This window comes from Phodopus roborovskii, unplaced genomic scaffold, assembly GCF_943737965.1.
Source record: "Phodopus roborovskii unplaced genomic scaffold, PHOROB, whole genome shotgun sequence".
Taxonomy (NCBI): domain Eukaryota; kingdom Metazoa; phylum Chordata; class Mammalia; order Rodentia; family Cricetidae; genus Phodopus; species Phodopus roborovskii.
Window position 1 is genome coordinate 21197080 of NW_026126460.1, and position 26926 is coordinate 21224005.

Below are 26926 nucleotides of genomic sequence, written 5' to 3' on the forward strand. Positions count from 1 at the left end.
CAGTGCCCTCACCCATGTCCTTTGCTGGCGCTGCCCAGGGCCTAATCCTACCTCTATCTTAGTCCCTCCCCCTGGCACTTAGCAGCCATTATGGGGGAGCAGATTGCAGCCCCCCTCCCCCTCTCTGGGAAGCAGGCACAGCTGGGGCCCGCTACATCTGCCGCATCAGCACGGAACACAGCTGGGTGTGCCCAGAGCCATGCTCCCCAAAACACAAAGGGGGTGGGAACCAAGGAGAGCCCAGACCCCTGAGATAGACACACTGACACCTCTGCCAACAGATACTCCTCAAAGTGAAGCAACACCCACCAACACACGCTCCCTCGTGTGCAGAGACTGAGACCGGCAAACACGCAATTACCCAGCCCCGCCTGCCACCCCCGCTCCCCTCCCGCAGCCCCCTCTCTTTCCCTTCCTTCTGCCTAAGGCTGCCTTCTGTCACCAAGGCCATCTCTGAATTGTCCTAGGCTAGGTTTGGAGGAGCAGGGGATCTCATTGGCACCAAGAACATCCTTCTATAGGGCAAGGGATGATCAAGAATGCCTCGGGGTCCCGGGGGCTCACCCTGGGAAGCAACTTACCCTTCTTCCAAGATTATACCCCTCCCCTTAAGGAGGCCCATCCCTAGACAGGTGGGGTCTCCATGCCAGTGGACCACCAATGACCTATCCCTGTGGCTCGCCTGTGTTCCACCGGCTACCGCAAGGAGGCGCTGCGTGCTTTCAGTCTCCAGACCTGTTCTGAGCCCGGGGCCAGCCTCTGCCAACCCTATTATCCGGTAGTCCTCTACCCTCCTCAGTTCATCGCTTGTCTTAGCTCCGCCACCCCAGGCCTGTGTGGGGTGCAGGATTCTTTCCATGACAGGAAAAGTCCTCCTTCCCAGAACGGATGATCAAGAGTTTCTTCTTTCTCCCTTCCTAGTTAATAGCCCCTGATTAAACCTGCCTCCTCAAAGATCTCATTTCCCTGCTCGTCTCCTTGGCCGGGTGTCTTGCCCTCAACTCTCTCCTCCCTGCCCCCTCCCATCATCCCACACGGCGCCCACCCCCACCCCCATGCCCCTCAGAGCTTTAATCCCTCCTGCTGCTGTGCCGCCTTATCTACTCCCAGCAGCTTTCGCTGCAGCAAAGCCCTCTCCCCCCCTCCTTCTCGGGATCTTCGCTCTCTCCTTCCTGCTCCCTCTGCTCTCTGACCAGCGCCCCCTCCTGCCTAGCCTCTCTGTCATTCAGGTCCCTATCTCGGGGCTCCCTGGCTGGCACCAGATCTGTGCTTGACGGCCCTTTGCCCTCTTCCAGCCTCAGCTCAGAGTCTAGGCTGCCCACCCACTCCCACTCTTCCTGTTCTATCTCGACCCTCTCCACTGATCCCTCAAACTTCGTGGGTTTCTGACCGGACAGGATTTGTATCTTCTTCCTGGTCTCCCTTTCCACGTCCCCTCCTTAGCTCCTCCAGATTCCTCTAATCTTGAACCCCGGCCTCCCCGTTCCTGGCGACCACAGACCTCCTCTTGAGAATACCCAAATAGGGATAGATAATGTGAGCGAAAGACGGGAACACGCGCTTCCCTGGGATAGCCCAGGGAAAGCCTTGTGGGGGTGCAGAGAGTACTGGTGACAATGGGGGGCAGGGCCTGACGGTGGGACGCTAACCCTCTTCAGTTGCCTCAGATCACGTCCGGGCCTCCCCATCCCCCTTCGCCGGGACTCTCATTAACCGCTTCTCCTGCCTCGTCCGTGGCATAAATAACCCAGATAAATCAGCCGCCGTCCGCCCCCCGCCCCTCGGCCCCCGCACAGCCCGTTTGTCACCGCTGCTCGCTCGCCAGCCAGGCCTGGCTGGGCCAGCGCCGCCATCCCCCCCCCATCCTTGCCCCTTCCCGCCCACGTCTGTCCCACACTGGTTTCCCACCCCCTGGTCAGCATCAGGTCCAGGCTTCTGAGCTGCTGCGAGTGGCAAGAAGGTGTCCCTAGGGATCAGGAGGCTGGGGATTCGATCTATAGACTGCTCCTTAAGGGTTCAAAGGTTGTATAGTTTTGAATGGAGCCAGCTAGCCTGTGGTGGAGCCAGGAGCCCACAAATGACAGGAAGGAGCAGAAACAGCTTCCTTTGGGGGTATCCCTGGGCTGTGAAGAGGTTCCCTGAGAACCCTTCAGGTTGAGTCCTGAGAGGCCTGGGTCTCCTCTTTGGGACATTTTGCTCAAGTAAAAACTCTAAGCATCCTTCCAGCACCCCTTGGCTAATCCATCCTGCTCTCCCTGTGGCCTCCACCCCTTTCCCGGGATGCCTATCCGAGTGTACTCTAATACTCTACCTTTGCCTGCCTCTCTCGCTACCCTTCTCTTTCCCAGTTTCAGGATGCCTAATCCGCATCCCAGGGCAGGGAGAATTAAGCTGTGAACAAATCTGAGAAGTGGGGATAACTGGAGAGTAGAAGAGCCTGAGTGGGGCTAACATCTGCCTAAACAGCAACCCCTCCCCACACACCCAGCTCCGGCATCCCTAGAAGCCCCTCCCACTTGCTCAGCCAGCTTTAGTCCTGGCCAGCTCCCTTCAACTTCGTATCCTCGCCCTGTAAGGGGCTGCTGGTCCCCAGGGAATGGGTGAGAGAAACAGGGAGGGGCTGAGGGAGCTTGGGCGCAGGGCTGGGGGTGGGGGTGGGGAAGAAACTGGGCCGGGCCCCAGGGACCAGCTGGGCAATGAGCCGGGGAAGCAGCCGGGAGGCTAAATGAGGGAGATTATCACCCAACTGCAGCCGGGCAGAGAAGGAGGCAGGCAGGGAAGCAGGGAGAGGGGGAAGAGGGGACAGGGCCAGAGGCGAAGGGGGTGTGGAAGAATAGGAAGAGGGCCAGAAGGGACCCGGGAGGAGTGGAAAACACCAAGAGATGGGCTGGAAGGATGGGCCCCCCCACGGAGCATAACCAGATTCCCAGAGGCAGGGAGACTGGATTGTAGGGACTCGGGGACAATTAGAGACAGCTGGCCACCGGGCAATGGTGGGCGTCTGCATGTAACAAACTGCTGCTTCATTCCAGTGGCCTGGAGTTCCCCCACAGCCACCCCCCCTTCAGTTACCACCCAACCTCTTTCCTTTTAGAGGTGAAAGAGTCCCTGCTGACCTGAAAGGGAGAAGAGGGTGTTATCCAGGCTCATGATGGAGGTCAGTGTGCAGTGGAGACAGCTTGACCCCGAGATCCCAGCAGATAGCAGACAGGGTGTCAAGGCAATAGTGGGTGCTGGGGAGAGATTGGGGGGCAGATCCCACTTTCTTGGCAGAGCCCCAGACTGAGGTAACCTTAAAAAAGCAATTAAATCACCTTTTTAAAAAAAAAAACCCAGTAAAGAAAAATCGATATTAGGAGAAAAGGGAAGCCAGAGAAAGAAAGCAGGGATGGTGTGTGTAACTCGGGGTGGGGTGGGTGGGAGGTGGGGACTGTGCAAAGGTCTGGGAGTCCAATAGGGAGGGGAGAGTACCTACCAGGGTAGGGGCAGAGAGGGAGCTGTCTGGGGTCTCTTGGACCGTTGCACAGGAGCTCAGCACCTCTGCCAGTGCCAACTCTGCTTTCTCCTGCTGTGTCCCAGCAAGAAGCCACACCTGAACCTGTCCCTAGAGGTCTTATCTCCCCAGCTGTGGGAGCCTGCTGACCCAGACTCCTGGGAAGCTTTGGGTAAACCCAGCTGTGGGGCCTTGGGAAACCACTTTGCTGAAAGGTTGGGGACCTCTAGTTAGAGCACCATGCATGGCTAGGACCTGGTGTGTGGGTGGATTCCACACTGGGGTGACCCTCACCAGGGGCCCGCCCTAGCCTTGCAGCAAGGATGAGCTGAGCAGCGACTTGAACACAAGGGGAACCACACTTAGGACCTTCCCTGGGGGCCAGCCTGACGCAGGGGAGGGGTGGCCGCTGGGTAGCTCGTGGACCTCGGGCTCTAATCCCCAGCAGCTGCCGTTTCCCTCAGATCGATTCCCTTCTCACTTTTTATTTATTTATTTATTTATTTTTTTTTTAGCTGCTGGTTCTGAGGCTTGGATCGATGGAGCCTCCTCCCCCTCCCCTCTGAGCTTCCTCTCCCTGCTGCTCATTAGTGCCCCGATTAATCAGTCCCCCTTTCCTCCCAGGACAAGTGCTTCCTCCCCTCAGGAGGATTCACACTTTCACACACACACCCCCGGGGGGCACAAGTGGGCCATTCTTGATACACCCAAGAGGAGGTACCAACGTCCTCCCCCACCCCAGTGAACCAAGAGGGGCTTCCATCTCCTCTGGTGATGGCCCATGTGTCCGAATCCTCCTCCAAGATAGCAGCCTGCAGGACTTCCCTACCTGCCTCTGCCAGTGGACAGGGCATTCCTGGCACGGATTTCCTTAATTTAGCACTTCCATTGAAGCTCCCACTCCCTCTGATGAGCCCTCTGGGCTCTTTATCCCCCACCCCCACCCCCTCTGAGCTCTTCACTCACTCCCTAGCCTGGCTCATGCAGCCCCCACCCCTTTTCCCCAAGCCTGGTGATAGCAAGAGGTTTGGAGAGCACAGGACTAGTGAAATGGCCACAGATGAGCAAGTCAGCCAGGGTGGCCTTCGTCCCAGTCACAAGAATGAGTAGAATCGGGTTTGGGGGCAAAGCCAGAGGAAGGGAGGCAGTACCCCTCCTGGGATGGACAGGGGTGTGGTGGGTGTGGAAATCAGCATCAAGGCTCTGAGGAAGAAGAGTCTTGAGTGAAGCCAGTTGTCGCTTAATCTTGCCTGCCCTCCCCTTCTTTCCCTCCCTCATTCAAACAAGTGGCTCTCTCAAGGAGTTGCTGGAAGCTGCTGTGAGTGGGACAGCGAGATTAGCCGAAGGCTGGAGTCAGAAGTCAGGGAAGCCAGGAGCTGAGGGACAGAGGTGATTGACCCTTCGTGGGGTGTGGTCCAGGAAAAGTGGCAAGGAGTGGGCTGAGCACTGGGAGGGGAGCATTATTCCCTGAATGGCCTGAGACTGGGCTCTCTGGGGTCCCCACAATTGACTGAGGTACAGCAAGAGTTTCAGAAGCACCCCTAATGCTGGGCTCTCCATCCTCATCCTGAGCTGGGGTAGAGCAGGAGGGTCTTCCCTCCCTGGCCTGGCTCCTGCCTCCCGTGCCAGTGCCCGACGGTGAAACGCTGTTGACATGTCCTGAATTATTAAGCACGGGGTGGGCTCCAGAGCACATGCTGAGCGGAGCGGCTGGGGCTGCGCGGCGTGGCGGAGCAGCGCTTGCTCCCTCGCTCACTCGCTTGCTCGCAGGGACACACGCAGGGGCTGACAGCTGTGCTGGTGCTGATAAGGGAAGCCACAAGGAGACGATCGAGGAGAGAGACAAGCGGCAGCAGAGGCAGCAGCGGCAGAGGCAGTACGGGGCTGCGGAGCTGCTGGGAGTGGGAGTGACGCCCCCACATCGGGCCCCCACCCTGTCCCCATCCTCCTCCTGATTGCCCTGAGTTTAGAAGAGCAGCCGCTGCCACCACCACCACTCCGGAGGGCACCAGGGCTGCTGTCCAGGGAGGGACAGTAGCAGTGAGGCTCTGGCCAGTCCCAGCAGCCGGGGACAGATGCCGATCGAGATTGTGTGCAAAATCAAATTTGCTGAGGAGGATGCAAAACCCAAGGAGAAAGAGGCAGGGGATGAGCAGAGCCTCCTGGGGGCTGCTCAGGGGCCAGCAGCCCCTCGGGACCTGGCCACCTTTGCCAGCACCAGCACTCTGCATGGGTTGGGCCGGGCCTGTGCCCCAGGCCCCCATGGACTGCGCAGAACCCTGTGGGCACTGGCCCTACTCACCTCATTGGTTGCCTTCCTATATCAGGCAGCCAGCTTGGCCAGGGGCTACCTGACCCGGCCTCACCTGGTAGCTGTGGACCCTGCTGCCCCAGCCCCAGTGGCGGGCTTCCCCGCTGTCACCCTCTGCAACATCAACCGATTCCGGCATTCGGCACTCAGCGATGCTGATATCTTCCACCTGGCCAACCTGACAGGGTTGCCCCCCAAAGACCGGGATGGGCACCGTGCAGCTGGACTTCGCTACCCAGAGCCTGACATGGTAGACATCCTCAACCGCACTGGCCACCAGCTTGCTGATATGCTCAAGAGCTGCAACTTCAGTGGGCACCACTGCTCCGTCAGCAACTTCTCGGTGGTGAGTTCTACTAGCTGGGCCATCTAAACCTGGGGTGGCTAGAGGCTGAAGTAGGGGTGGAGGGTGGTACTCGAGGGCATCCTCAACAGGGCTTCCCCTTCCTTCTGCCACCAGAGGCAGGCCTCGTGTCTTCCCCAGCTGGTGTTTCCCTCTGGCTCCTCAGCCCTGAAGCAGGGGAAGCTCAGAAGGGCTTACCCCGGGTGTTACAGCTCCTCTGCTGCTGCTGCTGCTGCTGCTGCCTCTGCTGCTGCAATGCTCAAGGCTGGGGGGCCAGGGGCATTCCTGGGGATGCTCAGGACCCTGAAGCCGGTCTTCATCCCAAGGCCAGACAGACTGAGCACTACTTTGCTCTGTTGTCTTTTTCTTCTGGGGACTACTAGATTCTTCTCCCCAGCAAATGAAAGTGACAGGGAGAGGGAGGCTAGAGGGGAGAGGTGTCCCTGTCAAAGGAAGGAGTTGGGGCCGCCTTCTGGGGAGCTAGCCCAGCCAGCCAGCTGGATGGAGATGGTCTTCGTGTATACTGGGTGCCAGTCTCTTCCGTCTCTGTCTTTCACACACACCCCTTCACAGCCACCCTCACACATCCCTCTTTCATGCTCCCCTTGGTCTTTCCTGCTTGCCAGTGCCCCCACCCCCTCCAGCCCCCTGTCCCTGCTGTTCCCTTGCCTGGCTCTGGCTCTCACACTGGGAATCACTCATCCCCTCTATGGGCATAACTCACCCCCGGAGCTGGCACATGAACACACACACTCCTACTGCTCAGGGACACAGTTTCCTTGCATACTCCCTGTCATGCACATTCAGTGTCCCTGCCACTACACCCATATGCACACCTGCACACCCACACACCCAGAGAGCTATTCATTCCATGCCTGTACCCCATCTCATAGCTACCAAGGATGGAGTCCTGCTTAGGATGTCATCCCAACTCCTGACAACCCTACCCCAACCTCTTCCCTCCATTCTCCACGCAGGGACAACTGTCTGTCACCATCGCCCCCACGTATGTGAACACAAAAACATGTACCCTCACCGGAAGTGGGGTGTCAGCCCTGCCTGCCATGCGTACACACCCCCCCACAGTCAGGTGTGAGTGTGGAGGGCGTGTCTTGGACTCTGTCAGGGTTCTTTTCACCCACACTCACAAGCTATTATTCACAATGTGCTTGAGATGCCTGTCCCGGGTCCCCCGTCCATGTCCGTCTTTATGTGTGTGAGGTTGCAACCTTGTGACTATTGCCTGGCATATGAGCAAATGTGTGGTGTGGACCTGGTGCCCACTCACACCCAGCCTCCAGCAGCAATGGGTACTTTCCCTCTTAAGAGCCTGGCCCCTTGTCCACAAGCTCACCCTCACTGCCCTGGTGTTACCAGGAAGCGTGCATCAACCAGGTCCCTGGTCCCAGCCCCTTAGGGCCTCTTGCTTTGGGTTGTGTGGGTGGGCTCAGTGGGTGGGAGGAATTAACATGAAAAGAGGGGCAGGAGGAAGGAGATTGTACCAGGAGTTGATTAGGGAATACCAGCCTGTTGTCGAGCTAAACACTCGGTCTTCTAGGAAAATAAAATACTGCTCTCCCAAACCTAAAGAGGAAGTGATGCACAGAGTGTGGATGTGGACTTTGGGACCCATGAGACCCCTGCCTTGCAGCCTCACCCCTCTGTGATGGGGGCTGGGGAGGAACTCCGTCTCAGCAAGTGCTGCTGGGGCAGAAATCAATGGGGTCTTTGTGTCCCTGAGTTTGTGTCTTAGCTCTAGTTGGGGTGGGCAGGAAAGGAGAAGAGTAATGATGACACACATCAATGGAGGAGAGGCGGAGGGCACTTAGGAAGTGAAGGGAAGGTGACAGAAGGTTTCTGTTAGGGTAAGAGGTGTTCAGAGAATTGAGGGACAGGGATTCCCTTGATCCCAGCTAAGAGTCTCTGGAATCCTGGGGATAACAGGGGTAAGTGGGGGCAAGGATAGCTTTTCCTAGGTCCTTTGGTACCCTGGGGCTGGAGAGGGAGGGTCAAATCTTGTAGATCTCTGCTGTGGGGCTGTCCCAGAAACATCAGTGCAATTGAGGCAAAGAAAGCCCCCCCGGGGGGGGGGACAGGATTCACCTCCTGGGGTTCCTGTTCACCCATGTCCACCTAGTCTAGACTCATAACCTCCTGCCCACACCCCATCCCCCACCTGCTGCATGTTATTCCCCCTGGACCTGGAGTCTGAGACAGTTAGGGACCGGGCTGGGGCCCATGGCGATGGAGAAGATTGGATGTGCTGCCTGAGTGAGACTGGAGGAGGGAACGAAGACTGGAGGCCTCGGGTGAGGACATGAGGTCCATAATCAGCCCCGTGGTGAGGATGTGGGCTCCTTGATGGAGATGTGAGGGTCTTTGGTAAGGAGATGAAAATGGGAGTTGTTTGCGGTAGCACCTGCCAGGGAATGGGTGGTGAAATGGTCAGTGACTGTGACAGACAGGCTTCGGTAAGGGACCATTATGTGTTTTCCGTTGCTTTCCCTGTTTCCTCCTTCCCACTCCCCACTCTGCTGTGACCTTTCCTCCGGAATCCAAGTTAATAAATGTCACATTTTCCAGCCTATTTTTACTCTGGGTAATGTGCCCTCCCCCAGTCCCCTAAGCTTCTGCTCTTGCTTCTGGTACCACTGAAATCACTCTTCACCCCCACGCTCCCAAATATCCCTTCATTTACTCCTAGTCAGCCACTCGGATTGCTGTTCTGTGTAGCTATGCATGTTGGGTTCCTTGCTAGGACCTATGGGGGATAGCAAAGAAGGGAAGCCCTAATCCTCAGCCCCTGTCCTCAAGATGCCTTCAGTCTCGTGGAAGAACAGAGACAGGGGTGCTCAAAAGCTTAAACAAGCATGCAAGAGTTAATCAGCCATGCAAGCAATGTCATAAGGTGCCAGGATTAATCGCCAGATGAGGTACATGGATGGTAAGAGCCCGAGTTCAGAGAGAGAGGCCACTCTGGGCTAAAAGAGGGCTGGGGAGGCTTAAGGATAGGGCAGCCACCTGGAGAGGAGAGCAGAGGAGAGGGGAAGAGAGGAGAGGAGACATGCAAGATTTCTGAGGGTGCAGTGCCATGGGACTTTTCCACACCCCTGTCCTCCACGCAGGCCCCTGGATTTTCTCTTCCCTTTTCTCCTCCACCAGGCCTCACACCAGCTCAATCCTATTTCTACTTCATACTTTCGACACCATCCCATCCCCTCCCACTGTAGGGCTCTCCCTTCCTTCTATCCCCCAACTGTGTGTCAAGCCCCACATACTGGCCCACTCACAGGCTTGGTAGGAGGCAATCGCTTTCTCCCTAGCCTTCAGTGCTTGGTCTGTACAATGCAAAGGTGGCTCTAAAAGCAGTGGGGGGAGGGGGACAGGACTGTACACTCACTGTGTGTGAGTTCCAGAACTGTCTGTTCGTGTGAACTCGAACCTGAGTTCTGTTCAATTTTGTGGCCTTGAGGATACCAAAAATGCTTCCATGAGTTTCCCTTTGTGTATTCATTACATAGGCCATAGGGAGGGCCTGAGGGCAAGAAGCAGGAAAGGAGTGTGGCACACTGTCTGGCATGCACACGGTATGCCCTCTGCAAGTGCCGGTTGTCACAAACACCATCACCTCAGCTCCTGACCATCTTTTAACCTCACCGTTCCCAGCATCACCCGATGGTTTCTGATCCCTGTTCCTGAACGACACTGCTCTTCATCCCCTAGTCTTGCCCCCCTCCATGGCCCTCAACCCTCACTGTCCTCTCTGCAGTTACAGGCCTCCCAAGCAAGCATATGCATGAACATATGTGCATGTACTGTATAGATCAGTGCTAGACCATAAACCTTCCGTGGTGATGGAAACATCCTATGTCTGTATTGTCCAACATGGTAGTCGCTAGCCACGCATGGCTGTTGAACCTTTAAATGTGACCTGGCATGTGCAACTGGTGCATGTTGGACAACATAGTGGTGAATAAGGTTCAGATTGCCTGGCTGAGGCAGGGCTAGAATTACTGATGGGACTAAAGGATGTGCTTATGATGATGCTTTGTGGGCTGCGATTAGAAGGCAAGCTAGGCTCCAGGTTAAGCTGAGGGCAGGGCCAGTGTGTTGGGGTTGGGAGCTTTGGGGCGGCTGAAAGCATCATGTGAATGCAGATATTTCTTTTCCCAGTGGCGGACATGACCTTGGTCTCTTCTCTTCCATGCCTCTGCCTGAAAATTGAGGCAGGAAGGAGGAGAGAATCCCTTGGGGAGTGGGGGCAGGTCCCAGGTCCCCCCAGGGGATTCCCCAGGATCAAAAGTACAGATAGCCCCTAGAAGGGTAGGAGACCAAAGCCCTGTGGGTATGTACCTCACCGTCTCTCCATCCCCTCTTGGCTCTCAGGCTTCCCTCCCCCTCCCAATCCTCCTTCCCCACACGCTGGTGACTATTAATCACTCGCCCTGTTCCCTTCCTCTCTACTAATCAGGCACAATTAGACAAGGCCTCTTCCAGCTGGGCAGTCCCTCCCTGCCCTCCCCCCTCCCCTCACAGCCCTCCCCATCCGCCACCCAGGACAGCTCTGAGGCAAGGAGCACTTCATACAAGCCTCTACTACTCTGGTCGCCCTGACTCTCAATTTGGGGCTCTTCAGCAGTCTCCTCTTTCCATTCATTTCCTCCTTCATCCTTGTTCTTGTCTAGTGTGCCAGGCCAATATTGGCAGGCTCTATCTCTGATCCCCTGCCATTGTCTATAGAAGGGGCTATCCCATGCTCGCTTTCCAACTCCATTTCTTCTCTATAACCCCTTGGCTGTAGAAAGGGGGGTATTCCTTCTGATGTAGGTCCAGGCCTTTTACATACCAGATGAACTTTGTTAACTCTGCCTGAATTCCCGATTTGATTCTCTGTCCCTATGATCCCATTATGTCCTGAGGCGTGAACCTTGTACACATTTAGTGAACATCTGGTTAAGCGCTGCTCCTGCCTTGGGGAGCCGGGCAGGTGGAGTCAGTGAGAGAAATACTGTGAAGAATGGGGTCTCAGCCTCAGCTCCAGCTAACTGCTGCCCTGTGTGAGGGTATCAGTAATCGTCTGTGCTGTCAAAAGAAGCTCCAAATCTAGTTTCCTTCAATAAAAAAGTTCTCTGATTTTAACAACGCTGTAGGCTGCCTACAGCTCAGATTGCAGAACCCAGGTGGGTACTGCACACCTCTTACTTGGCACTGGCTGCTGCTCCTCGAGGGGATGCTCTCAGGCTGGCTGCATTGGTAGTGAAGTTCGTGGACACTGTTAGGGAATTATGTCTTATGTCTGAAGGGAAGGGCAGGGGAAAGCATCCCAGAGGGCTGGTCTTCAAGGGCAATGGGGAGGGTCATGAGAGGCATGCCCCACCCAGCCCCACTCCAAGAAGCCCTGTGGCCTCTTCATTAATCAGGAATCAGCCCGGAGCTGGGCTCATTATCAACTCAGCGTCTCCTCGCACTGCTGGAAGATGCTGATTAGCATCTGAAGAAATGGTCCCCATATGAACCCCTCCTAGCCTCTTCATGGACCCCCATCCCTGTCCTTGGGCTTCCAGGAGGAACCTGCCCCCTCTTGTGGTGGAGAGCGGAGCTGCCTGACCTAGGTCTGGGCTGAGGGGGAGAAAGGATCAGAACCCTGGAGATCCCAGAGAAAGTCCAGCCTCTAGGCTACTGGACCCACCCCTGGACAGGGAGTGGAGTGAGTGGGGATAGAACCCACGGATGGTCCAGGAGAGATGGGCACCCTCGCTGGAGGAGGAGGGACAGTAACCTCGAGTTGGGGAGCCACCAGCTTTTCTTGTCCTTCCTGGCTTTCCTGCATCCACCTTCTTTTAGCACCTGGATCATGGAGGACAGCCAGCTTGATGGGCAGGCGGAAGGCGATCTCATCTACCAGAATTTGTTGTGCATTTTGTTGTCATCATTTTTGTGTTTGGTGGGCTGTGACAGAGGCTTAGGGTCTTTAGAGTACCCTCCTCGTGCTGTGGGGATAGGCAGGAAGACAGGGAGTCTGAGGCCAAGAACAGCAAATGTCTAATGCTGTGTGTCTTCTAGAAAAGGCAAGGATGCCTGCATTTCTTCCCATGACTCCCAAGCAGGGGGTAGGAGGGCTGACTATCCAGTCCACCCCCTAGATGTTCACAGTGCCCTTGGGACACCGCTTTGGGTTGGAGGGGGGGGGCAGTTCCAGGGAGATAGGCATAGGCTGCGGCAGGCGAGGCAGCCACGAGAGTTCAGAGAGGAGCCACGGGATGATTAAGGGGAAATGGAGGATTGATTTAGGAGGAAAGATTAAAGGAGCTAAATCCGTGGCGCTTGGCTCAGCGGTGACTAAGCGTGGACAGGATAATAGCTTACAAATGTGTGAAAGGTGTAAATACCAAGCTGGGGTGGGGGGGGGAGGCAGCTTGGCAGACCAGGGGAGTGGGGACAGGGGACTGGGCAGACCCCGGGGAAGGTTGCGTGTCCTGAGGGACTGCACGATGGAACAGGCCTCTCCCTGGCTGGGGTGCAAGTGGAGGTTGAGGTGTTTGAGAGCCTCTGATTTCAAGAGGTTTCATTTCCAGGGCCCAGCTCCCTGGACCTCGGGGTGAGTGACTTCCACATTTCACTCCAGCCAGGATAGAGACTGAGGTCATCGTGAGTTCAAATCTTGCTCAAATCCTTCAATGCCACCCTAGCACCAGGCCTACTGCTAGTTCTCACACTCACTGGCCACGCCACGCCCTGGTCCCCAGCTGGGTCTACTCCCGTCTGCGCTGCCCCAGCTCCCGCCCCTTTGATCGCCTCCAGGGCCGCAGCGGGCGGCGGACGACAGTGTCTCCCTCCGCGGTGGAAGCCTCTGGCACTGCTGTGTGCACGGAGGTCACTTTGCCAAGGAGCTGGGAGCCTAGGGAATGCAAATGAGGCGAACCCAAGGAGGAGAGCCGAGGAGCCCGAAGGAGACAGAGGGAGGGCGCTGCTTGGTGATGGATGCCTGCCCCACAGGAGAGGCAGCCAGTGGGCAGAGTGGCCCGTGGGTGCGGCCTCGCGGTGCAGCGTGGGCAGCTAGGTTTGTCCTGCCAGAAGTGCGTCCACGACAGGGATTCCTGATAGGCACCCACCTACTCGTCCAGCCGATGGCCCGGGACACACACACACACACACACACACACACACACACACACACACACACACACACACACACACACCTCTGCTGCTGCTACTACTATCACTACTACTACCCCAAATCTTGTTGGAATTGAAAACTCCCTCCCACCAACTGTGAGTGTTAAACAGCTTTGTTTGCTTCGTGCGGTGAGAGTGCGGTGGAAAGCCGGGGAAGGACTTAGTTACCAATTAAAAACATTTTCGCCTGCAAAATTGTCTTTCTGGAGTTTAACGCTTAAGCAGTGCCTGAAAAGGAACAGGTATAACTGTTTACCTTGGTCCACTTGGGAAGCAACCCTAAGCGACCCCCCCCCAATTTCATACTTCCACTTCCAGTGCCCTCCTATGCTCTGGTCTTTGGGCCTTAGCCAGTTCTCCTTCCCAGCCACCATGGTTCTCACACGTTGGAACAGATAGTACCACCATTCCCAGCCCCACATTGGAGGAAGGTTCCCTGAAAAGCAGGCGGGGGTGGGGGTTGGGGGGAGGCATTGAGCACTGGGAACTGTTGATCATGTAGTAAGGAGTACACCACCCAGGGTATAACCCTACTGTCAGACCTATTGGAAGTGTGAGAAGTAGTGTGTCTTCCCTCTGTCTATCTGATGTCCTTCCTGGGTGGTGGGCCAACCAGCTTATTCAAAAGATGTTTTCCCTAACCGTCCAACTGGAACCAAACTCCTGTTGCAAGAGCAGTGGCCTTCCTTGGCTGGGATCTCCATCACAGCATGGCCCACAGCCAGCAGCATCATTGTGTGACTGTTGGGTTTGTGTGTTCTGTTCCCTCTTGTTGACCTGGCACTTTGAATATGCCTGGCACATGGTGCAGGTGCTCAGCGAACACTTTTTTTTTTTTGAATGAATGCATGCTTCCACTTCAGACAGCAAACTTCTTGAGACAGAGATGTATCCCCAGTACCAAACAGTGACTGTCACACTGTAAAGGCTCAAGGAATACTGTTTGACACATGGGTTGTTCCAATACCCGCCATTCTCTGCTACATCACGTGACCCTGGCCAAGTTTCTTACCCTCTCTGTGCCTCTACCATCTTGTCTGTGAAATGGGGACAATGAGAATAACTTCTATAATATTTTCCCAAGCATCAAAGAGTTCATTTTGGCAAAGCACTCAAATCTGTGCTCTGTTCAGGGTACTTAGCTGTTGCTAACGTGTTATGATGTCTTTTCTCATGCCAACTTTGAAGGGCACCTGATTTTATTCCCATCTTACAGATGAAAAATGGAGGGTCAGGGAGGTTAAATGACTGAATCTGAATCCCACAGACTTCGGTAAGAACAAGTCCCAGCAGTAAGCCAGGTTGAGCCTTCCATCTGCCGGGAGAGCCACATCTCAGAGCCTATGCATTTTGCTTTGAAAGAGCTCCATGCTGAAAGCTCCTAAGGGCAACCATCTTTACCAAGAGGCAGGATGCCCTGTGAAGACTGGCCCAGTGGGAATCCAAAACCAAAGCGGGGCTGGCTGTGCTGAGTGACTGGAAGCTCCCTTCCTGAGGTGGGCCCCTCTCTGAGTGCCTGTCATACATCACTCAGGAATTTATCTCTAATCTGCAGTCCTAACCTGGGGAGGAGGAATTGCTGGTTGCCTTTTATGGAGGTGCAAACCAAGGTGTTAAGAGATTGTCAGGCACCCAGCTCTCCATCACTGCCTCAAGTTGTTTGTTAAGGTTGGTGGAAGAGGCAGGATTTGAACTCTGTCAGGCTCCAAACTCTCTCCCTTCCCCCATGTTCTGAGGCCTCTGTATCTGTATCCCAGTACCACAGACCAATGCTGGAGTGTCACACATATGATTTCAATTTACAATTGCCTGTTTATTTAAGAGGCGGTCTCACTGTGTCCCACAAATCCCTGGGCTGAACCAATCCTCCTGCTTCGGAGTTCTAAGTAGTGGAGATGACAGGTGTTTGCCCTTGGGCTTGCTATTTTTTCTCCTTTCAGACTTACAACTACCTCATGAAACAAGGCAGGCAGAAATTTTCTGGAAGGTTCCATTTGATAGGAGAGAAAACCGAGGTTCAGAAAAGTTGAAACATCACTAACCCAGGTTACAGGCTGTGGGGGGTAAACTGCAGCTAGACTCAAGTGTCTACTGACTCCCAGGGAGGTGACAAAATTAGCAAAGAATGCTGGCACTGGCTGGGGAGGCTGACTGGGTTATAGAGCTGAATCTTATTCCTTGTGTGCTCTGGGACATTGGGTTGGTATTTCTAGCCTCTTGCTTTATCCTTTGTTCAATGGGGGTGTTGGTTTGAGTGACCCCAAACTTTTGACAGCACAGACAGACATCCAAGCATTTTGAGTTGGCACTGTCTTTCTTCCTCTGCCCTCAGAGAGGATAGAGAAGATGAAACATTGAACTTGGATCCCAAGTCACCCCTGAGTAGAGCCCTGGCGTAGGAGCTCTCCTACCCAGGGTGCTAGTCATGGTTAGATGAAGATGTATCCACCCCTTCTATTGGTCTGCAGTGGACTCCAGGGTACTGCAGGGTAAAGGGAAGTTCATCCCAGGGCACCTAAGGAGGCACAGGGGTGGACCTCACAGAGGAGGGCAGGGGGATTAAGGAGGGGGGCTACCATCCACAGAGAAGTAGCTAGGAGGGAGGTGCTGGGGTCTTGGCAGAAGCTGGGTACCCAGAAGGCGGTGAAGATAAAGCCCAGGCTGCAGATTAGCTATGGGATTAGCTGCCTGGTCCTTGCTGCTTTTGGCTGCTTCTTATCTCCTGGAGGCCCAGGGCCTTCTCCCACATAGCTGAGCCCTGGCCCTACTAATTGGCTATTAACCCTGTGGGCTCTGTGGCTACAGGGAGGAAGAGGAGCTAGGGAGGGCTGGGTGGGGGGAAGCCAGCAGCCAGGCAGAGAGCTATCTTGGGAAATGGGAGCTGTGGATGGATGGAGCTCAGAGGGCTGAGAGAGAAGCCATCGCTCAGGGGAGCAAGCTCTGGACAGATCTCTTCTAGCTCCTGATCATTGTCTCAGGCAGATGGGGCGGGTTGGAGCAGGCTGGGCAGGGGGGTGGGGGAGGAGAATAGGGAGGACATCTGAATAACCTCCGGCTCATAGTAAAAATCTAGAAGGAAGACAAGCTATAGAAACTGAATACTCACATGCAAGGTTGGACAGAGAGAAAAGCAAAAAGGTTAGAGAGGGCAAGCGACTAAGAGGCCAGACAGCATCTAGGCTATGGGAGAAAGGGATGCTGGGATGGTAAACAGGCAGAGAAACCAAGTCCAGAGGGACAGCTATTTGGGTGCCCAGAAAAGGTTGACCAGGGAGCTAGAGAAGTAGAGGGACAGAGCAGGAAACAGGCAGTGACTCGGGCCAGCACTGTTGGGAGAGAGAATCAGAGAGGGGCCAGGAGAAGGCTGGCTAGAGGAAGCTGGTGGAGGGATCCTAGGTACTCGGTTTACAGCCCATCCACTTCCAGCTCAGGGAAGTTCCAAGAGGTTGAACACTCCAGCTAGGAATGGTAGCATGGGATTGGAAGCCAAGATAGAGAGCAGGTGTTAGGGTTTTGACAGGATCAAGGTTCCATGGGCAGTGCTTAGAAGCTGAGGTTATTAGAAGACAGCCCTTTCACCATCAGGATACATCGTGGCCCAGCACCAGCCCGCTCTGTGATTGGGTCCCAAGGCTCTCAACTCTTGTATCCACAATCTCCTTTTAGGCCAGTCCATGGGGAGGGAAGAGCGGACAGCCAGTGGGCCTTGTGGCTGAACAGCCGTGCCGTCTCCATGGAAGAAGCTGTGGGCTGTGCTGCCACCAGAATTCTACCACTTAGGAGCCAGTGACTGGCGCCACCACCAATGCCTGGGCCAGGGACTGTCTCCGGGGCAACGACGTGCTCTTCCCAGCAGTGGGGCCTGACCCAGGCTGTGCAGGTGGCCCAGTCCTGACAGTCTGGCCTGTCCATTCGCTACAGTGTCCTTTGAACCTGGACTACTTTTACACATCCTCTGTGTCACTCACTGCCCCCCCCCCAATATAATTTGCTAGGTAATCAACTCCTCCCAAGTTAGAGGTGAGCTCCACCTTGGGGGGGACTCACTGTCCAGTAGCATGTGTCTGTGTGCATATGTTGAATGAAATACAACCCTGCAGTACTGCTCCACCAAGGGAGCATTTGTCATTCACTGAGCCCACACCAGGTATTTTATAAGTACTGATTGTATTGTACATGGGGTTCCACTGGGTTCAAATCACTGCCCTTTGCTGGCTGTGCACACTTGGCTAAGCTACTCTTCCTCTCTGAACTTCAGTTACGTCACCCTTCGGAGAGGGCAACAATAATTAGCTCATGTGGTTTGTGCAGAGGCTCCAAGGAGAAAATATACTGAAAGCATTTCTCAAAAGACTTGAGATGCCACATGCTTAATCCAAGCACTCAGTAGGCAGAGGCAGGTGCATCTCTGTAACATGAGCATTCATGCATGAAAGAAAAAAGAAATTTTTGACTTGGGACAAAATGAGGATGTCTGAGCATGTTTGCCTTTCTCCTACCCTTCACCCCTCCTTCTGCTAATCTCACTGGACTTTGGGAAATGCCAAGAGGGAAGGAGACAGGACTCCAAGCTCTAGGGAGCTGGAGACCTGTGAGTGAGGCTAAGCTTCAGAGAGACCGTGGCATTGCTTGGCAGACATGAGTGAGCAACACAGACCCAGGGTTCCCTCACATGGCCTGGGTCTTATTTAACCTCTCAATTCAAGCATGAACTCAAAACTGGCTGAGTTGGCAGGAAATGATTCCAGCAACTTCTTGGCCTGAAACAGGAAGATGTTGGGCACTTCTATATTCCTGTATCTGTATTTCCCACATCAGTAGGGAGAGAGTGGTCTTGAACTCAGCCCAGTCCAGGTTCCTCTCTCTTCACAAACATGTCCTGAGAGATGTAACTAGGCCCAAGCTGTCTTGCTTGACTGTTGTATCTCCTCTACTTATTTTCAGTTATAGCAGCAGAAATGGAACATAGGACTGCCCTACACTCTCTCTCTCTCTCTGTCTCTCTCTCTCTCTCTCTCTCTCAAGCTAAATGTTCACTCTACCACTGAGCTATACTCCTGGCCCTCTTTACATTTTATTTTGAGACAGGGTCTCACTAAATTGCTGGAGCTAGCCTTCAACTCAATTTGTAGCCTAGGCAGGCCATGAATTTATAGTCCTCCTGCCCCAGTGCAGAGCTGCTGGAATTGCAGGCCTGTGCCGCTATGCCTTGTTCAACTAGACCTTTCTATTTACGGATAAGCAGCTTTGTAGAAATGCAGATTTTCATTCCAAGGAGTCAGTCTACCTCCACATATTAAACTGGAAGCGGCACTTTACAAAGGGGATCTGGGTATGAATTGGCATTTGAGAAGTGCTCATCTTGCACCCTGCAAACTGGTCCAGTTCTCCAAACTTCTGTCGCCTCACCTGCTGAATGAGGAGATAGTGATACTACCCTATGCATAGCTGAGAGGGTTCGATTAGACTGAGCCCCAAACTTAGATGCCCGGGGTACTTAGAATGCTTTAAGGTGTCTGTAATGCCCATGCCTGTAAGGACCCTGTGATGCTCCAGGTGATGGAGGGGACAGATGGAGACAGGAATGACACAGATGGGAGGAAGGACTGGAACCCCGAAGCTGGGGAGGGGCAGGTGAGGAACAGAGAGGCAGAGGGCACTGGGAGGAAGGGGCTGAGGGATGGAGCTGAAGGGAAAGAGGAGCAAGGGGAAGGAAGGTGTGGTGTGAGGCACATCCCATCTCTCTCCATCCTGAGGTAGCAGCTGGGTGGTCTGGGGTGGGAGGTTGCTAGCAATGAGTTATGGCTGGAGCTTTGCATCCCCATGAGTTCCGTCCAATCCCTAGCTGTGTGGCCTCTTTCAAGTCACTTCTCCTCTCTGAGCTTCAGATTCCTTCTCTGTAACCAAGACCATTAAACACATCTAAAATCAGAGGCCCTGGGTGGATGACATGGCATAGCAGTAGATGCTTTCGTGTTTTGTAAATGTCAAGGTGCCTGCTATGCCTATTTCATTGTTTCAGAAATCAGTTTGGGTGAAGGAAGTACTGGGGTGAGGATGGGGTAGGGGTGACGGGTAGGGCATTGCTGAAGCTGCAGGTAGGTAACTCACCGGAGGAGGGAGGACAGAACTCCACCCCTCAAGATGTCCCTGGAGGTCCCCTCAGATTGCTTTAAAACTCCACTTCCCAGCTCTCAGCCCAGCATCTTCCATTAGTCTCTCCCGCTACAGTCAAGCCTGAGGAGATCTTTTCCCTCCATGCCACTTCATGCCCTTTCTCAGCTCTTACAGTGTGAACCGTGCATTCCCGGGTGAGGAGTGGGGGTAGTGTTGGAGCACACTGACCCCTTGCCTCCAGAGAAGGTGCTGCTTGTGATGGGTTTGACCCAGGGGCGCGTCTCTATGGGGTGAGCCTGGCAGGGGGCAACTAGAATCCGCCTCTTTCAGTAGCTCTCCCATTCCAGCTGCTCAGTGACTCCAGGCAGCCACTAAAATCCCATCAGAGCCTGTGCCTTCATCTTTGAGTCGCCAGCACCATCTGGCGTCGTTGAGGAAGAATGCTTATCGAGGAGACAAGATCTGGGCTTTGGATAGTAGGGGTTTATGGGACAAGCGTACAGGACACCAGGCAGGTTCGCTGCTCCTGTACAGCATGCTCCTGTACAGGGAGCATGGGCAATGGACAGTGAAATGAGTAGATGAACCAGGTCTCAGGTCTTGATGTATATACTGAACAACTGAACAGAGTGAGCATGCGGTGTGAGGTGAGTGGGATTCAGGACTCAGTAGCTCTGTTATTCCTGGAGAGGGAGCGACAATAAAGCCCGAGGTGAACAGGAATACCAGATGTTTGAGTTTGTCACAGTTTCAGGAATTGAGGGACAGAAGAGGGCCAGGGTCACACCGAATGGCAACTTTAAGGCTAGGGAAAGAGTCTGACTTTGTTCTCTGGAAAATAGGAAGCTATCATTTTAGTTTAAAAATAAGTTTTTCTGAGCTGGGCGTTAGTGGCACACACTTTTAATCCCAGCACTCGGGAGGCAGAGGCAGGCGGATCTCTGTGAATTTGAGGCCAGCCTGGTCTACAGCTCAAGTTGCAGGACAGGCTCCAAAACGATACAGAGAAACTCTGTCTCGAAGAAACAACAACAAACAAAACAAGTTTTTCTGGGGCTGGGAGATGGCTCAGTGGGGACGAATGTGCAAGCATGAGGACTCTGAGCATCCATGTAAAAAGCTGGGCACTGGGGCACGTATCTGTAACCCCAGTGCTGTGGAGGCAGAGACAAGAGGACCCCTGGAGCTCACTGGCCAGCCAGCCTAGCCAAATTGATCTCCATCCATCTCAGTGCAAGGCTCTGTCTCCAGGAGTAAGTAAGGTGGAGGGTGCCTGAAGAAGGCCCTGACTTTAATCTCTGGCCTCTAGCACAGCGTACACACTGGGTACAAATGCACACATGTACAAAGAGTGAAATGAGTTTTATTGTGTATCCCTGAGATTTATAGCATGATGTATACGCTACAGATACAATCTGGCAAGGGAACATGGTTGGCTTTAGTGCTTTGACTTCTGTGTGGAGAACAGAAGGGAGGGATGGCTGAAGGGAGACAAAGTAGGTGGAGATCATGTTGGATCTGCTATGGGAGTGGAGAAGATGCAGATTTTTGTGGGGGAAGATGCAGATGTTAGGGATCCTAACTCAAAAAAACCAAGTAGCAATATCAGTAGGAGGAGGACCCTTTACTCAGTGGAGGGAGGGCAAGACTTGGAGGAACAGCAAGAGGCTGAGCCTGCGTGGTGGTGCACACCAGAGCTTGTGTGCTTAGAACAAGAGGAGTGTGAACTCAAGGCCAGCTACATGGGGAGCTGTTGTTCACACAGTGCAGCAACTCTTTGGTAGGGGAATTCCTGGGGTGCTACAAGGCCCTGAGGAGGAGCACATCCAACTACACAGTGTGAACCTTCCAGAATACAAAAAAAAAAAAAAAAAAAAAAAAAAAAAAGATTCTGTTACTTCTGTTACTGATACCTTCTATCTCCATCCAGGTCTACACTCGCTATGGGAAGTGTTACACCTTCAATGCGGATCCTCAGAGTTCACTGCCCAGCCGGGCAGGTGGCATGGGTAGTGGCCTGGAGATCATGCTAGACATCCAGCAGGAGGAATACCTACCCATATGGAGGGAGACAAGTACGCAGGCGGGAGAGGGATAAGGGTCAACTCAGGGATGAGGCCTGGGCTCTGGGCTTTGCTCTCTGCCTGGAGTAGGTTCTGAAGAGGTCTCCTCATCCCTGCTGTGCAGATGAGACATCATTCGAGGCAGGTATCCGGGTGCAGATCCACAGCCAGGAGGAGCCTCCCTACATCCATCAGCTGGGGTTTGGTGTGTCCCCAGGCTTCCAGACTTTTGTGTCTTGCCAGGAACAGCGGGTGAGCATCCCCAGCTAGGTCTAGCCTGGGCACAGGGCACATCTGTTTAAAGGGATGCTGGCCAGATCTGCCTTGCAGACATCCAGTCTGCAAGCCCCATGGCCCTTGCTGGGGCTCTTGACACTAGAGGACTTGCCTTGACTGACATGCTTGGCCCTGACCTTGTCACGCTCCATCTCTGCAGCTAACTTATCTGCCCCAGCCTTGGGGCAACTGCCGGGCAGAAAGCGAGCTCAGGGAGCCTGAGCTTCAGGGCTACTCAGCCTATAGTGTGTCTGCTTGCCGACTGCGCTGTGAAAAGGAGGCCGTGCTTCAGCGATGCCGCTGCCGGATGGTGCACATGCCAGGTGGGCCCCTCCAGCCAGTCTTTGGTGCCACTCTTCTGGGCTCTTCAACTTCCAGGGGGCAGAGACATGTGTACAATATGTACACGTGTCTACACTCATGAGCATGTGCTCCGGTGTATGTTTGGATAGTTATGCATGCTTTCATGTTTGGGAATGCACGCTTACACATGCTTGTGTGCATGCTAATATATATTTGTGTGGATGTGTGTGTGTTGGGGTTGTGTAAGCAAGAGTATGCACATGATTACATGTATATGTGTATATATGCATTTTCACTGTTGTTATGCAGGAGTGAGTGTATACTGATCTGTATGCGTATGTGCAAACATGCATGTATGTGGATGTCCACATGGGTGTGTGGTAAGGGAGAAGAAAGGACTGTAGCTCTCAGAAACACTCTTCTCTCCTTTCAGGCAATGAGACCATCTGCCCGCCAAATATCTACATTGAATGTGCCGACCACACGCTGGGTGGGTGCTGCCTTCCCCCTTTCCCGCCTCTCCTCTGTGTCTTCTCACTCCTCCTCCCAACCTGTCCTTGCCGGGGTGGGAGGGGTGGGGGGGTTGTCTTGCCGAGGCTGAGCTTTATCTCACACCTCAGTGGGGCGGGTCCAAGGGCTTCTGCAGGTTCAGACACTTGGGTAAGTGGTGACAGATCATGGGGAGATGTTGCAGAGAACTGGGAGTGAAGGGCTGGGCTTCCCATCTCAGTTCTGCCAATGAACTCTCTCTCTCTCCTTTCCCCACCCCCCTCTCTCTGAGAAAGCGAAATGACTTCTCTCTGAGCCCTAGGAAAAATACATTGCTGGGTGTCAGTATGGGTAAAACAAACTCCATCTTTCCACAGGCCTCACATGATCTGCAACTCATCCATTCATCCACCCACCCACTTAACAACTGACTGACTGAATCATTCTCTAGACCCATTTATTCAATGTGTTCTGCGTGTTGAAAGTGAGGGCCCAAGGGCCTTGTCCATGAGTACTGAGGACAGATGCTAACAGCGTAACAGTTCTTGAGTAGGAGTATCTTAAGGTCCAGGGGAGGGAACACATCACCACAGTCTGGAAAGGCAGGGAGGATTCTACATGCAAAACTACATTATTAGCAGAGATTTGAAGGGTTCTACATGGTAGGGATTATATGTCCCATGATCCAAATAGCTTGTGTAAGCATGCTTTGTCTAAGGCACCCAAAGGTCAGTATGGCTGGAGGCAGAGGTCAAAGGAGGGAGCAGAAAGTAGAAGAGGGAGGTTCTGGGAAGCTAGCAAGGGCTTGAGGCAAAGTAGAAAGGTGAGTGGGTGAGATGCAGAGTGGAAAGCTTGAAGCAGGGCACCAGCTAGGAGCTCACTGCAGAGACCTAGCTGTGTGGGCCTCCGGGGATGCATTTGAGATGTTGGGGCAGCAGACTGGTATATGAAGATCTCCTCTGTGCCCCCATAGCACCCGCACCCGCCAAATGTGTGAGTGAAGAGCATTAAACAAAGGAACAGATGGCAGGCAGCTGGGTAAGAGAGCCACAGGTATGGTGAGAGGCCACAAATTAAGTGACACCAGGGAGCCTTGGCTCATGGAGCCGGGCGTGGGGTGGGGAGACACAGACACAGAGGTACAGAGACAGAGACAGAAAGAACACTTAGGGCTGTTTGAGAGGGGTGCTGGTGGAAGTGTGCCACAAGGGAAGAATGCAGCCTCTCCTGTCTGTGGCCGGGAACTGGAGAAACCGGAAAGAAGTATACGGTATCTCTGCCCTCTCACTTCCTGACCTGCCTGACCACAGGCTGGAGGGCAAAGGTGCCAAGGTGATGCACTGACAGGGAACAGAAGCCTTCTGGGGCGTGAGGCAAGGAGAAAGAGAATGAAAAGGGAGGCCTGAAGGGGCAAGCAGGGACATCCTAGCCTCTCAGTCCTCTCTGTTCTGTCCCTCCCTCCCTCCCTTCCATCCCAACATCCTTCCACTAACTCCTTGTGTGTCTGAGATCTCATTGACTAATTCTGGCAGATACCCTCTCACGTCCTTGTCCCAAGGAGCTGGGACCGAGGGAGAGATTTGTGGAGACGGCCGCCATCATGGGTAGTTGGTCTGAGGGGGACCCCAGTCAGCATGCTCTGGGAGGTGGCAGGTCTGGCCCTTTGAATGGACTTGCCAGCTCAGGAAAGACTCTGTGCCTGTCCCCATAGCTATTGGGCCTGTGGACCCACAGCAGTTGGCTGCCTTTGTGTTGCAGACTCCCTGGGTGGAGGTTCTGAGGGCCCATGCCTCTGCCCCACACCGTGCAACCTGACTCGCTATGGCAAAGAGATCTCCATGGTCAAGATCCCCAACAGGGGCTCAGCCAGGTACCTGGCAAGGAAGTACAACCGCAATGAGACCTACATACGGTAAGACGTGCCCACAGACGGGCTTTGAGAGGAGGGCTCTTCAGCAGGCCTGGGACGCAGCAGGGACTGAGAATGAGCTGTCTCTTTGTATGTACTGGGTCTCCTGCCAGGAATGCCATTCACGATCTTTCTAACTGCCATCCTTCAAGTTACGTCCTGGTCCACTTCCAGGAAAGCTCATCCCAGTCCAAGTCTGAGCTGCCACAGCTCCTTGCACACACCTGTCACTGCACAGGTCCCGTTGTTTTACACCTATTATGCCTTTCTCCTCATATACATAGAGAGAGCAAGGCCAGGCTGGGCTCTGTAAAACCCTTTCTCAGAAAAACAAAGCAAAACCACTACAACAAAACTACCAAGCTAACTCAGCAGGACCTGGCTCCCTTTGGGAGTTCCCAGCACATAGGGATCTTAGATCAGGCTCAGCTAGCTAGACTAAGATGCCCTTGCCAGCTGCCTCCTCAAGAAGCTCAGGCGTCATTTCATGTCTCCCAGGGAGAACTTCTTGGTCCTGGATGTCTTTTTTGAGGCCCTAACTTCTGAAGCCATGGAACAGCGAGCAGCCTATGGCCTGCCAGCCCTGCTGGGTAAGCTCTGACCCTTACCTCAACTCATGTGTGGATCAACCCAGCCTGTTCCCGCTGACCCGGACCTCTCGCTCCTCAGGGGACCTCGGGGGACAGATGGGTCTGTTCATTGGGGCTAGCATCCTCACCTTGCTGGAGATCCTTGACTACATCTATGAGGTAAGGGCATGTAGGAAAGAAAGGCAGAGTGAGTGGATGTGGCTCCTGGGTGGGCTGGTCTGGCTGGGCAGTGGGCTCAAGGTTCTAGAAGTGCCTGAGGGTCTGGTGCTGAAGAGGCTGGGTTGGGGTATGGGGACCCCTATGAGAGGGGTTGCTAGGCGCCAAGTCCTATAACTGAGACCCTTCTATACCCTACCTTGACCTGCAAGGTCTCCTGGGATCGACTCAAGAGGGTGTGGCGACGGCCCAAGACCCCACTGCGGACATCCACTGGGGGCATCTCCACTTTGGGGTTGCAGGAGCTAAAGGAACAGGTGAGTGACCTGCTCTCCTGCCAACCTGGAGCGCACCCTCTCTCCAGAGCCACTTCCTGAAACTTCCTGAGACACCCCAGAGGACACGGAAAAGCCACGGTTGAGACTTGAGTACACAACTTAACCGCCATCCCATCCCACTTTCATTTTGCAGAGCCCTTGTCTAAGCCGGGGGCGTGCTGAGGGCGGAGGGGCTAGCAGCCTGCTTCCCAACCATCACCACCCTCACGGCCCACCAGGAAGCCTCTTTGAAGACTTTGCTTGCTAGGACGGTGCTGGGGGGGGGGGAGAGGGGAAGTACCCCTGAGTCTGGGGTTCTACCCAGGCCCCACACATCTCCTCTCCTGGGACAGAAGGCATGGGGCAGCCCAGGGCTAAGGGAGGGGGTGGTGCTCACTGAGAGACCAGGACTGGGGTCCTGCTCTCCCCAACCCAGGCTCGGCTGCCTTGTACAAGAGTCCTTCTTGTCCACACTCCCTGCTCCCAGGCGGGTGTCCAGGAAGGGCTGAAGACCAGACTAGCGGCCCCTGAGTGAGGAGGGGCGGGAGGAAGAGAAAGATGGGGGGCTGAAACCCTGGCAGGGCCCCTCTGTACATCTGTATATATTTAGGGACTGGGTGGGGGTGGGACACAGACACAGAAGGGTGGGGTTGCAGGGGTGGGTGCACAGGGTAGTCGGGGTCCCAGCCCGTGGCAGAAAGCAACTCTTTGGGCCCCAGGCATGTTGGGCTGGTTCTACTTCCCTTTTCCCAGGCCCAGTTCCCCTCTTGGCAGGGGGAGTGGGTGGCCCAGCAGGCCTGGCCCAGCTCCCAGTTCCCCCTGTACCAGCCCCACAAGTTCCCTCCAAGGGGAGTGTGAGTGGAAGACCTTTCAGGACCTTAGCTGAGCTTAGGGGGCGGGGGGAGGGGGGGCGGCCTTCTCAGTCCTTGCTCCCTAAAGACTGGTTTTATAAAGTGCAGGCGAAACTGGGAATAAAGAGCCACAAAGAACTCTGTGTCTATGTGTCTGTGTGTGTGAGAAAGAAAGAGTGTGCTGGCACATGCTTGCCGGGGACGGGGCATCTCTATGACTTGGTCCATGTAAAAAGAAATGACGGTCCCCACAGAAACAGGGCTTCTCCATCCTTATAGTCAATCCTCCCTATTCCCGTGCCTATCTGAAACTTTGAATTACCAGTCTACACTCATTAGTCCACACGTAGCCAGTTTATTAAAGCCAGGGCTTCATTATGAATCCAGAAGGGAGAAGGTGGTAAATACCACACCCCCCTTTCTCTGCTTCCTCCTTTTCTAACAACTCATCTACAGCCCAGTCCCCCGGATAAGATCCCAGGAACCGTGGCTGGCGTTAGGCATAAATACATAGAGGCCACAGCCTGAATCA

The 26926-nt window shown here is 54.3% G+C and overlaps 1 protein-coding gene across 1 annotated transcript; it reads left to right on the plus strand.

The window, feature by feature from the left end:
- The first annotated feature begins 5072 nt into the window (after nt 1-5072).
- Nucleotides 5073-25828, plus strand: Asic4 (acid sensing ion channel subunit family member 4). Its single transcript, XM_051190518.1, is given in 12 exon segments — nt 5073-5371; nt 5374-5528; nt 5530-6150; nt 21371-21515; nt 21628-21755; nt 21940-22102; nt 22516-22572; nt 24330-24483; nt 24979-25070; nt 25150-25229; nt 25439-25543; nt 25698-25828. Coding segments are annotated over 12 exon segments (1998 nt in total). The 5' UTR covers nt 5073-5187; the 3' UTR covers nt 25812-25828.
- The last annotated feature ends 1098 nt before the right edge of the window (nt 25829-26926 follow it).